Here is a 12,858-nt window from a genome sequence, read left to right as displayed (position 1 = left end):
AAGGAAATTATGTGTTGAATGGTGTAAGGTTGAGTGGAGCAGAAGAGGAAAAGGATCTCAGTGTTACAGTGACTGGGAACCAGACCCTGGATAGACACATTAGCAAAATTACAGGAGAAACCTATAACTTGTTGAAAAGAATAAGGCAGGCCTTTGCATATATATAGATGAAGAGATGGTCAGGAAGATGATCGTGTCACTGATAAGACCTAGACAAGAACTTGCAGCAGTAGTTCGGTCGCCATACAAGAAAAAGGATATAAGGAAGTTGGAGAGAGTTCAGAGAGCATCTACAAAGATGATACCAAGTATCAGGGACTTGTCATATGAAGAGAGACTGGCAAGGATACATCTACCAACGTTGGAAAATAGGAGAGAAAGGGGGGACTTGATTGCGATATATAAAGCATATGAGGGAGTAGAGGAGGTGGACCAGAGCAACTTAATGGTCTGGGATACGCAGGACACTAGAGGACATGGAAAGAGGCTGAAGAGGAGTGCTTGTAGAAGAGACTTCAAAAAGTATAGTTTCCTATATAGAAGTATTGATGTATGGAATTGTCTGGATGAGGAGATAGTAAATGCAGAAAGTATACATGGATTCAAGGCTAAGTTGGATATTGAAAGATATGGAGATGGGACAGCACGAGCATAGCTCTTTTCCCATAAAGCACAACTAGGTAAATACACACACACACATACACACACACTGAACTGATTTGATAGGATTTATTCAGTTAAAGGATACATGTAATGAGACCAAACTGTTATTCATTGATATATGGAAAGTTTGCAAGTAAAAACAAAGTTATCCCAATTTTCAACATATCAGAAATAGTCTTATCATTTCACTCATTTTAAATAGGATATTACTTAACATATGTCTTGTGTACATTCTTCTTTACCACTTATTTTATATGTCCTTGCTTTTCAGAATTTTGATCATGAAATTGTTAAACCATATTCATAGCTATTCCTATGAAATGCTTTGTTTTACTTTTTATTTGGATTTTAGGAGTGGTTTTGCATGGGGGAATGGGCATCCAGCAGTCCAATAGTGACCCTCAGCACTGCAACCAGACACCTACTACCAGGCTCAGCTGCTGCCCACCTCCCCTTCATCATTACTGCAGCTACAGCAGATGCCTACATCTGTGCCATAAACAGAGATAACATGCAGCAGGTGAGCACTTACTTATAAATTTTCTTTTAATCAACTTTGTCTACTCAAAGACAGTAAGTACTGTCTTTGACTTATAAATTTTCTTTTAATCAACTTTGTCTACTCAAAGATAGTAAGTACTGTCTTTGAGTATGTCCAACATGGCTGAGTAAGAGCTATACACTATGCAGTATGTGCTGAGCAATGCACAATGCATACAAAAATATGGTCCAGCTCTTTTTCACATATATGTGGTAGATACCTGTCATTAATCACAAGTAAAGATGTGCTAAGTTGTCAGATACTTTGTTTGTGTAAATGAGGAACTGGGAGAAAATATGAGGCATGTGGGAGGCAGAGATACTGATCTAAAACAGAACTGTACATAATGTCCTCAAGAATAGTACATAAGGAGGCATGAGTATGCCATTCCAGTATATTAAGGATTGTTAAGTTTTCAAATTATTTATAACAAAAAGTCTGAAATTGACTGGAAAACCCTCATAATAGCAGTTTAGATCTAGCACATACCAGGATACAGCATGATTTTCTAACTACAGCATAGGACTGAAAAGGTTAACTTAGCACAGCTGCTCTAGATGTGTGCCTTCATCTTCTAGCTAATGGGTTATTCTTGTATTTCATAAGTGGCCATTGCTGAGTGGTAGTAATCCTTCTCCATTGAGGCCACTGTAACAGACCTCTGATCTACAAATGCATATGTATTGTGGAACTCAAACCAATCATCTAAAATCTAGGAGCTCACTTCCAATACATTTGTACCAGCTTCAGAGGAGATACTTGTATTAATCTTTTCATAAAAATATCTTCTTCCTATATTTGCATTTTATCATGCTGTAACATTGTAAGTTCTTTGTATTCTTGTCATTCCATAAATTCAGGCTTGCAAGTCAAGATTTGAAACTTTTATTTCCGTAAGTAGTGAATTAAATACCATTAACCAACATTGAAACACCAGCCTTGAAATATCACATAACATCCTATATAAGGAGGCAAGAGAGAACAACCATTATGCACCACTTGCATCAGATGTGAACTTTCAGCCCCAGTGACTGTTTTGAGCACTGACATGGTACCTGCCTCTCTTTGTATCCTATTTTAATGATGCTTGGTTTTCTGAATTTCCAACAGGGAGTGGTCATTGCAGTCGTCACTTGGTCCTTTCTGCACAACTCACCTATGCTCTCTCTCTCTCTCTCTCTCTCTCTCTCTCTCTCTCTCTCTCTCTCTCTCTCTCTCTCTCTCTCTCTCTCTCTCTCTCTCTCTCTCTCTCTCTCTCTCTCTCTCTCTCTCTCTCTCTCTCTCTCTCTCTCTCTCTCTCTCATATTTGTACTTGAGGAACAAAGTGTATACATGTGATTTGTTAGACTAAATGCTTGCAGTGGTAAATGATAGTTTTTAGTGAATATTTGTCTGCAACATATGTTATTATAGGCAAATTTTTATTATTGGGTTATTGAATATAAACACATTTTATTTAGAGAACTTTTGTAAATATCCAGCATGTTGGTTAGCTTGTATTACCGTACCATGAGATACATTGACTTAAATAATCTATCATAAATTATAATATGCCAAGTTAGTATTATAGTATAGTAGTATAGTAAACAACATTGAAAAGTAACTAATCCAAATATTCTGACTCCACTAAGGAGTTCAAACTATCATAACAAAAGTGAGAGCTTGTTCTATGTTTCAGGATTGATTTGGTTGACAGATATTGTTGACAGATATTTAATTTTTATTTTTTATTTATTTATTTTTTTTTTTTTTATGTAGGAAGGACACTGGCCAAGGGCAACAAAAATCCAATAAAGAAAATACCCACTGAAATGCCAGTCCCATAAAAGGGTCAAAGCAGTGGTCAAAAATTGATGAATAAGTGTCTTGAAACCTCCTTCTTGAAGGAATTCAAGTCATAGGAAGCTGGAAATACAGAAGCAGGCAGGGAGTTCCAGAGTTTACCAGAGAAAGGGATGAATGACTGAGAATAATGGTTAACTCTCTCATTAGAGAGGTGGACAGAACAGGGGTGAGAGAAAGAAGAAAGTCTTGTGCAGCAAAGCCATGGGAGGAGGGGAGGCATGCAGCTAGCAAGATCAGAAGAGCAGTTAGCATGAAAATAGTGGTAGAAGACAGCTAGAGATGCAACATTGTGGCAGTGAGAGAGAGGCTGAAGACAGTCAGTTAGAGGAGTTGATGAGACAAAAAGCTTTTGATTCCACCCTGTCTAGAAGAGCAATGTGAGTGGAACCCCTCCCAGACATGTGAAGCATACTCCATACATGTACAGAGTTAGCAGCTGGGGGGGGGTGAGGAAAACTGGCGGAGACGTCTCAGAACACCTAACTTCATAGAAGCTGTTTTAGCTAGAGATGAGATGTGAAGTTTCCAGTTCAGATTATAAGTAAAGGACAGACCGAGGATGTTCAGTGTAGAAGAGGGGGACAGTTGAGTGTCACTGAAGAAGAGGGGATAGTTGTCTGGAAGGTTGTGTCGAGTTGATAGATGCAGGAATTGAGTTTTTGAGGCATTAAACAATACCAAGTTTGCTCTGCCCCAATCAGAAATAAAAGAAAGATCAGAAGTCAAGCGTTCTGTGGCTTCCCTGTGTGAAACGTTTATCTCCTGAAGGGTTGGACATCAATGAAAAGACGTGGAAAAGTGCTGGGTGGTATCATCAGCATAGGAGTGGATAGGACAAGAAGTTTGGTTTAGAAGATCATTAATGAATAATAAAAAGAGAGTGGGTGACAGGACAGAACCCTGAGGAACACCACTGTTAATAGATTTAGAAGAAGAACAGTGACCATCTACCACAGCAGCAATAGAACGGTCAGAAAGGAAACTTGAGATGAAGTTACAGAGAGAAGGATAGAAACCGTAGGAGGGTTGTTTGGAAATCAAAGCTTTGTGCCAGACTCTATCAAAAGCTTTTGATATGTCCAAGGCAACAGCAAAAGTTTCACCAAAATCTCTAAAAGAGGATGACCAAGACTCAGTAAGGAAAGCCAGAAGATCACCAGTAGAGCGGCCTAGACAGAACCCATACTGGCGATCAGATAGAAGGTTGTGAAGTTATAGATGTTTAAGAATCTTCCTGTTGAGGATAGATTCAAGAACTTTAGATAGGCAGGAAATTAAAGCAATAGGATGGTAGTTTGAGGGATTAGAACGGTCACCCTTTTTAGGAACAGGCTGAATGTAGGCAAACTTCCAGCAAGAAGGAAAGGTAGATGTTGACAGACAGAGCTGAAAGAGTTTGACTAGGTGAGGTGCAAGCACGGAGGCACAGTTTCGAAGAACAATAGGAGGGACCCCATCAGGACCATAAGCCTTCTGAGGGTTTAGGCCAGTTTTTGGCCAGTTTTTGGCTAGTTGGAGAACAGACTTGGCATGGTTCTGGGCAGAAATATAAAGTGCATGAGATTCTGGTGATGGAAGGCTTAAGTACCTTTTATGGGCCACCTCTCTTTCTTGTATAGCACGAGAACAAGCTGTGTTAAACCAAGGTTTAGAAGGTTTAGGTCGAGAAAAAGAGCGAGGAATTTACGCCTCCATGCCAGACACTATCACCTCTGTTATGTGCTCAGCACACAAAGACGGGTCTCTGACACGGAAACAGTAGTCATTCCAAGGAAAATCAGCAAAATACCTCCTCAGGTCTCCCCAACTAGCAGAAGCAAAACGCCAGAAGCACCTTCGCTTAGGGGGATCCTGGGGAGGGATTGGAGCGATAGGACAAGGTACAGATATGAGATTGTGATTGGAGGAGCCCAACGGAGAAGAAAGGGTGACAGCATAAGCAGAAGGATTAGAGGTCAGGAAAAGGTCAAGAATGTTGGACGTATCTCCAAGATGGTCAGGAATACAAGTAGGGCGTTGCACCAATTGCTCTAGGTCGTGGAGGATAGCAAAGTTGAAGGTTAGTTCACCAGGATGGTTAGTGAAGGGAGAGGAAAGCCAAACTTGGTGGTGAACATTGAAGTTTCCAAGAATGGAGATCTCTGCAAATGGGAAGAGGATCAGAATGTTTGGAAGTTAAGTAGTCAAAGAATTTCTTATAGTCAGAGGAGTTAGGTGAAAGGTATACAGCACAGATAAATTAAGTTTGAGAGTGACTCTGTAGTCGTAGCCAGATGGTGGAAAACTCGGAAGATTCAAGAGCGTGGGCACAAGAGCAGGTTAAGTCACTGTGCACATAAACGCAACATCCAGCTTTGGATCGAAAATGAGGATAGAGAAAGTAGGAGAGAACAGAAAAGGGGCTACTGTCAGTTGCCTCAGATACCTGAGTTTCAGTGAGGAAAAGAAGATGAGGTTTAGAAGTGGAGAGGTGGTGTTCTACAGATTGAAAATTAGATCTTAGACCACGAATGTTGCAGAAGTTAATGAAGAAAAAGTTGAGTGGGGTGTCAAGACACTTAGGGTCGTCGACAGAAAGGCAGTCCGACCTGGGGCCATTTATGGTCCACTCCCTAGATGGGGACTCTGAGGCTGGTGTAGGAGTCACCATGATGATTTTGAAATTTTTGAGTGAAAGGTGTGTGTGTTATTAGGTGCTTGTAGTTTTGTGTGGAGGAAGAGAGTTGTCTTTAGAGGGCAGGCTGTGACTGCCCCCTTGTGTTGTGAGACACAAAGGGAAACGTTCAGTGAGGTCACAGCTGGGTTTAATGATAAGTTCACAGCATCCCCTGAACAATGCTTCAGATGTCACTGGGAGTAATTATCATTAATCACTGAAGTTGACACAAACTATATTTTGTCACTTTAAAATCATGCAATGAAATAAACCAATTCATAGCTATCTACATCTCAGGAAATTTGACATTTAGAAACAGGATTATTATACAAAAGAACTACTGCACTAATGGAAATATACCAAAAGAAAGTACAACACTTACAGCTATTCAGAAGGAAAACCATTGATAAAAAAAGGTATATCTGATGGTAAGAGTGCACTAACTTTCATTTTCAGTTAAGCAGCCACAATTTGCTGAATGTCAGAGGCGGGAATGAAGATGCTCCAGTAAGCAAACGTGTGGCGAGTGAGAGGCAAGTGGTCTCCCTCACTCACACCTGGAGTGGCCTGTCGCTTCTTGCCCTGGATTCAATGGGTAGCCTGCACTTTATAACATTGATCCGTCCTGCAGATATTGGTAGGTACCTGAAGAGAATCAAAGTTTGCAGTTTAGTGGTGAAGTATTCTGCAAACACTTTTCACTTTGATTTTATTAATTATTCATTAAAAAAAAATGTAGAAGACACTAGTAATGTAACTAGTGTGAACTATGAAATGTATTGTGCAGAGACTGCAGAAGGTGGGGAGTTATGCAGTTAACCTTCCTGTAGGTAACAGTTTCTATGATAGAGTAGTACTGTGATGGATCTGTTCTTTGAAGAATCTGAGGAATATTCTTATAATCCTTTCCCCTTAAGAATGAGGAGGAATAGCAGTAAAATTAGAATAAAAACTTAAGGAAAGGACAAAGGATGCAACTGGTGCAACACCCTACTTGGAGATATGCCCAACATTCTTGACCTTTTCTTAACCTCTAATCTTTCTGCTCATGCTGTTACTCTATCTTTGCCATTGGTCTATTCCAATCACAATCTCATATTTGTATCTTGTCCTATTGGTCCAATCCCTCCCAAAGCAGAGGTGCCTCTGGCATTTTGCCTCTACTAATTGGAGGGACCTGAAGAGGTATTATTCTGATTTTCTTTGGAATAACCACTTCTTCCATGTCAGAGACCCATCTCTTTGTGCTGAATGCATAACAGAGGTGATAGTGTCTGGCATGGGGGAATACATTCCTTGCTCTTTCTCTCAACTTAAATCTTCCAAACCTTGGTTTAACACAGCCTGTTCTTGTGCTATACATGATAGAGAGATGGCCCACGAAGGGTACTTAAGCCTTCCATCACCAGAATCTCATGCATCATATATTTCTGCCTGGAAACATGCCAAGCCTGTCCTCCAACTAGCCAAAACTCCTTTACTAAAAGAAAGTGTCAAAATCTTTCAAGATCTAACACTTCTCATGACTGGCACCTAACCAAAAACCTCTCCAATAACTTTGCTTCTTCATCTTTCCTTCCTTTATTTCAACTTGATGGCACCGCTGCCATCTCATCTATTTCTAAACATGAACTCTTCACTCATACTTTTGCTAAAACTCTACTTTGGATGATTCAGGACTTCTTCCTCCCTCTCCTCCACCCTCTGACTACTTCATGCTACCCTTTAAAATCCTTCACAGTGATGTTTTCCAAGCCCTTGCTGGCCTAAACCCTTGGAAGGCTTATGAATCTGATGGGGTCCTTCCTGTTGTTCTCCAAAACTGTACCTCTGTGCTTGCATCTTGCCTAGTCAAATTCCTTCAACTCTGTCTATCAACACTTCAACTCTGTCTATCAACATCTACCTTTCCTTCTTGCTGGAAGTTTGACTACATTCAGCCTGTTCCTAAAAAGGGTGACTTCTCTAATCCCTCAAACTATTGTCCAATTGCTTTAATTTCCTGCTTATCTAAAGTTTTTTAATCTATCCTTAACAGGAAAATTCTTAAAAATCTATCACTTCACAACTTTTTATCTGATTGCCAGTATGGGTTCCTTCAGGGACACACTATTAGTGATCCTCTGGCTTTCCTTATTGAGTCTTGGTCATCCTGTTTTAGAGGTTTTGGTGAAACTTCTGCTGTTGCCTTAGACATATCAAAAGTTTTTGATAGAGTCTGGCACAAAGCTTTGATTTCCAAACTACCTTCCCACAGCTTCTATCTTCCTCTCTGTATCTTCATCTTAATTTTACCTTCTGACCATTTTATTGCTGCTGTGGTAGACAGTCACTATTCTTCTAAATATAATAATAGTGGTGTTCCTCAGGGTTTTTTTTTAGATGTCCAATCCTTCAGGAAGTAAGCACTTCATACAGGGAAGCCACAGAACACCTGACTTCTGATTGCTCTAAAATTTCTGGTTGGGGCAGGGCAAACTTAGTTTTGTTCAATTCCTCAAAAACCCAATTCCTTCATCTATCAACTGAACACAACCTTCCAGACAACTATCCCATCTTCTTCAATGACACTCAATTGTTCCCCTTGTCTGCACTGAACATCGATTTTGTTGCTGCTGTGGTAGATGGTCACTGTTCTTCTAAATCTATTAACAGTGGTGTCCCTCAGTTCTGTCCTGTCACCCACTCTCTTTTTACTATTCATCAATGACCTTCTAAACCAAATTTCTTGTCCTATCCACTTCTATGCTGATGATACCACCTTGCACTTTTCCACATCTTTTCATAGATGTCCAACACTTCAGAAAGTAAATATTTCATGCAGGGAAGCCACAGAACACCTGACTTCTGATCTCTCTAAAATTTCTGATTGGGGCAGAGCAAACTTGGTATTGTTCAATGCCTCAAAAACTCAATTCCTCCATCTATCAACTCGACACAACCTTCCAGTCAACTATCCCATCTTCTTCAGTGACATTCAACTGTCCCCCCTCTTCTACGCTGAACATCCTCAGTCTGTCCTTTATATATAATCTGAACTGGAAACTTCACATATTACCTCTAGTTAAAACAGCTTCTATGAAGTTAGGTGTTCTGAAATGTCTCCAGTTTTTCTCACCCCCCCCCCCTTGCTACTAACTCTGTACAGGGGCCTTATCCATCCATGTATGGAGTATGCTTCACATGTCTGGGGGGGATTCCACTCATACCACTCTTCTAGACAGGGTGGAGTCAAAAGCTTTTCATCTCATCAGCTCCTCTCCTTTAACTGTCTTCAGCCTCTTTCTTATTGCTGCAGTGTTGCATTTCTTGCTATCTTCTGCCACTATTTTCATGCCAGCTGCTCTTCTGATCTTGCTAACTGCATGCCTCCCCTCCCCCATAACCTAACTACACAAGACTTTCTTTCTCTCACCTTTCTCTCATTGCCACAATGTTGCATCTCTAGCTATCATCTACTGCTATTTTCATGCTAACTGCTCTTCTGATCTTGCTAACTGCATACTTCCCCTCCTTCCATGGCCTCACTGCACAAGACTTTCTTCTTTCTCTCATCCCTATTCTGTCCACCTCTCTAATGCAAGAGTTAACCAGTATTCTCAATCATTCATCCCTTTCTCTGGCAAACTCTGGAACTCCCTGCCTGCTTCTGTATTTCCACCTTCCTATGACTTGAATTTCTTCAAGAGGGAGGTTTCAAGACACTTATCCTTCAATTTTTTACTACTGCTGTGGACCCTTTTCTGGGACTGGCATCTCAATGGGCTTTTTTTTTTTTTTTTTTTTTTTTTTTTTTTTTTTTTTTTGCCAATGTCCCTCCTACATAAAAAAAAATAAATAAATAAATATTTGGGGGCTGGCACCTCAGTGGGCCTTTTTTATTGCAGTTTTGTTGCACTTGGCCAGTGCCCCTCCTACATAAAAAGAAAAGGAAAAAAAATAATAAGATGAGTGACACCTGATAAGGAACAAACTTAAAGAAGTGTTTGGTCATTCTTAGATGGTAAAAGTTTGTCAAGAGTCATGATCATGATTGAAACTTTGTAACAGAATCACCACAAGAATTATTCAATGTGTTTGATATGTAAGGTATTGTTGATTGTAGAGGTTATCAATAAAAATTGGATTTTGAATTTCTTATACATGAGTGGTATGTGAATTAATGTGATTGATATAATTTTGTAATTAGTTTCTTCTTGTGTGGAATGTGAATTGATGTGATTGATATGATTTTATTAGTTTATTCCTGTGTTATCATTAAGCTGTTTCCCACATTTATTCATTATTTAAAGCTTCAAAGTTTCATATATGATTGTAATATTTTACAACAGGTCCACAGTGGGCAATATCACTGATTTTGCTGCTAGAATTTGCATTGGTCAGTGGCAGTGACTGGTGGGACCTGTTAGTGTCCACACCACACTCGTCCATCCTCATGCTGACTGATAAACTGTCTGACACCTTCCAGCAGCACTCCACTCCCATCACACAGCATCTCCATATACGATTCCTTATCATGAAAACATCCATGCTGAGGTAAGCAGATTTTCTTTGGCTTGATACATGATGTAACACTTTTTGTCAGGGTGCAAGTAGCTACTTCCTCATGTGAGATATCTATGTAAGATGTATGTAATAATTTGCTTCTCAGAGAAGTGTGTCATCCATAATGTAATAGTTTGTTTTGCAATCTGTCATCCATAATGTAATAGTTTGCTTCTCAAACTGTCATCCTTATTGATTCAATGCAATTTTTTGTGTAAATTTTTATTCGTCATTATCTATGGCATTGATGTATGTATTCATTTATTTATTTGTTCATGTAGAGTAAACCCTCACTAAGTTAGATCAGCAGGGGGACAGCCCATGTCAAGAAGTCATATAAATATCTAAGTTATCCGGAGATGTAAATATGATGCATACAACTGGCAGTTCACATACCTGCCTTCAGTAGAAATGTGCTTTCATTTATGTCTGTCATTGCACGTCAACACTTACTTAAACCTGCCTATTTATGAAAATATGATAAAGTGTAAAAACATACTTAATAATGCACAATTATCTGAAGAAAAGTACAGTATAATTACAGTGAATGAAAGAAGGGATTAGTATTTGCCATTGAGTATAGTCTGCAAAAAAGTATTGACCTGGGCCCTTGAAATATCACTGCAAACCATTATAATATGTGCTACCAAGATCAAATAATGCCAGAAATCACCATATTAGTATTTGGTTATCTTCCCAAAACTATCTCCTGAAAAAAATACTAAGTGTTTCTAAAAGGGTAGTGTCAATGTCATAGGGGAAAGTGTCTGATTGGATTATCAGTGAGTTACACAATAAATTATATTCATTATCTTGTTCCAGAAATTTACATTAGGCATTATTACTGTAAAGTAAGATCCAGATGATATAATACTAATATCTTGAAGGCACTTGAAAATACCAAAGCTGAGAGTACTATTTTACCAGTGTTATGAATGAAGGTACGAAGATACTATTTTTAGCTTCTGTAGTATTTAAGGTGAATAAAGTTAGGATGAGAATGAGTAAAGATGTGCTACAGAGGAACTAACTTAAGAAGAGTCCAATTAAGAAGGAGAGCAGTAGCCATAAAAATGATAATCGGTCCCAAATACTTCAGTGAACAACATGAGATGAAAGATAGGTGGAGTAAAGGAGGTAGCTAATGATAGTCACAAATAATCTTTGACTCTATGTTGTTTGTAATTGTCCTGTGAGTAAGTTGCTGGGTAGATGATTCCCATGTATAGGGTCAGCATTTTGGAGAAATTCATTTGATAGAAATTGTATAAAAATCCTAATTTCATGGATATTAATTTGGCAAGAATTAAAGGGAAAAAAATCTAAATAGCTAAGATGTGTACTGAAGAGTATTCCAGAAATGTTCACTAGATGAAAGGATGAGTTGTATAATGTAAGAACAGGAGATGGATTAGAATACTCTGTCTACTTCACATGTGGAGAAATGGAACTTTGAGGTATTGAGGATCAACAGGTTCTCCCTGCCACATTTAGCATGATAGAAAAGATCAAACCTTACCTTGTACTTTTCCATTTGTAATTCAAATGTAGAAAATCATTAGTCAGGTCATGCTAAAAAGTGTACAATAAAGATATCAGCAGGAGAATGGACAGGTTATTCAGTTCAAGTGAGACAATGAAAATAAGAAGGATGGATGGTTAACAAAAAAACTATGGAGCTCCATTGTTAATGCTTAAGAACTTAATAATAACAAGCACCATTTGATCAACCATAAGGTTAAGGTACAGAGAGATAGAATCCATAAGGTGGAAACTAGATCCATACAAGACAGTATTAGAATAGGGAAATCATTAACAAAGAATTTCAAGAGAGAATCAACAAGCCCTAGCATATAAAGTAAGAAGATTGTTATTAGATTGCATGTGTAGAATTTTTCTTGTTTATCAGAATATAATGTGAACTTATAGGTGTTCAGAGACCCTCCTTTTAAAAGATACAAAATATTCCAAAACTTGATGAAGAGTGAGAAATTTGAAAATACATATTATGAGAAGGATTAGTGGAGTAGTCTTCTCAGGTAGAGGTTAAAACTGGCAGCAATGTAGAAAGATTATCATTAAATATAGACAAAAGGCATGCAAAATTAGACAAATGGTAAGCTAGAAAGAGTGAGAAACTGTTGTTGATTATTGCATTTTCAGCTTTAGAGATAGAGAGATGGCAGTTGTGCCATCTGCAGTAGAGGGTAAGGGAAGGCTGAAGATAAATTGTTGAAGTTATTTTTAGCTGATAGCATGAGAGGTTAGGTCTAGAATTGTAACACTTTTTTTTTATTTATTTATTTTATTTATTTATTTTTTTTTTATTTTTTTTATTTATTTTTTTTTTCTTTTTCTTATGCAAGCTTTGAGAGAGGATGATGTAAAGGTCTGACCACTACCCAGTGGAGGGAAACAGTAGGTATCAGGTGGATGAGATTTGGACAAGCTGGATGTGAAAGAAGAAAGTGCTAGAATTTTAGAAGTGGGAAGATAAATGAAATTAGGTAAGAGACAGTAAATGGTGACATTGATGAATGTCAGCTGTTGAGAGTTCTGTGGTGGGATATGCCAAAGTTTGTTGCATTGAGAAGAGTAGGTAGGGTGA

General features: G+C 38.6%; 1 protein-coding gene across 2 annotated transcripts in view; it reads left to right on the top strand.

The window, feature by feature from the left end:
* Nucleotides 1-12,858, top strand: part of LOC135101644 (mediator of RNA polymerase II transcription subunit 16-like) — a 48,802-nt gene that overhangs the window by 14,452 nt on the left and 21,492 nt on the right. For both annotated transcript variants that reach the window (XM_064005912.1, XM_064005914.1), the window contains exons 9-11: nt 1,016-1,183; nt 6,162-6,342; nt 10,037-10,241. In XM_064005912.1, the coding sequence (XP_063861982.1) occupies nt 1,016-1,183; nt 6,162-6,342; nt 10,037-10,241 (554 nt within the window). The remainder of the gene's footprint in view (nt 1-1,015; nt 1,184-6,161; nt 6,343-10,036; nt 10,242-12,858) is intronic.

This window comes from Scylla paramamosain, chromosome 6, assembly GCF_035594125.1.
Source record: "Scylla paramamosain isolate STU-SP2022 chromosome 6, ASM3559412v1, whole genome shotgun sequence".
Classification (NCBI taxonomy): Eukaryota; Metazoa; Arthropoda; class Malacostraca; order Decapoda; family Portunidae; genus Scylla; species Scylla paramamosain.
This window is presented reverse-complemented; position numbering and strand designations above follow the sequence as displayed.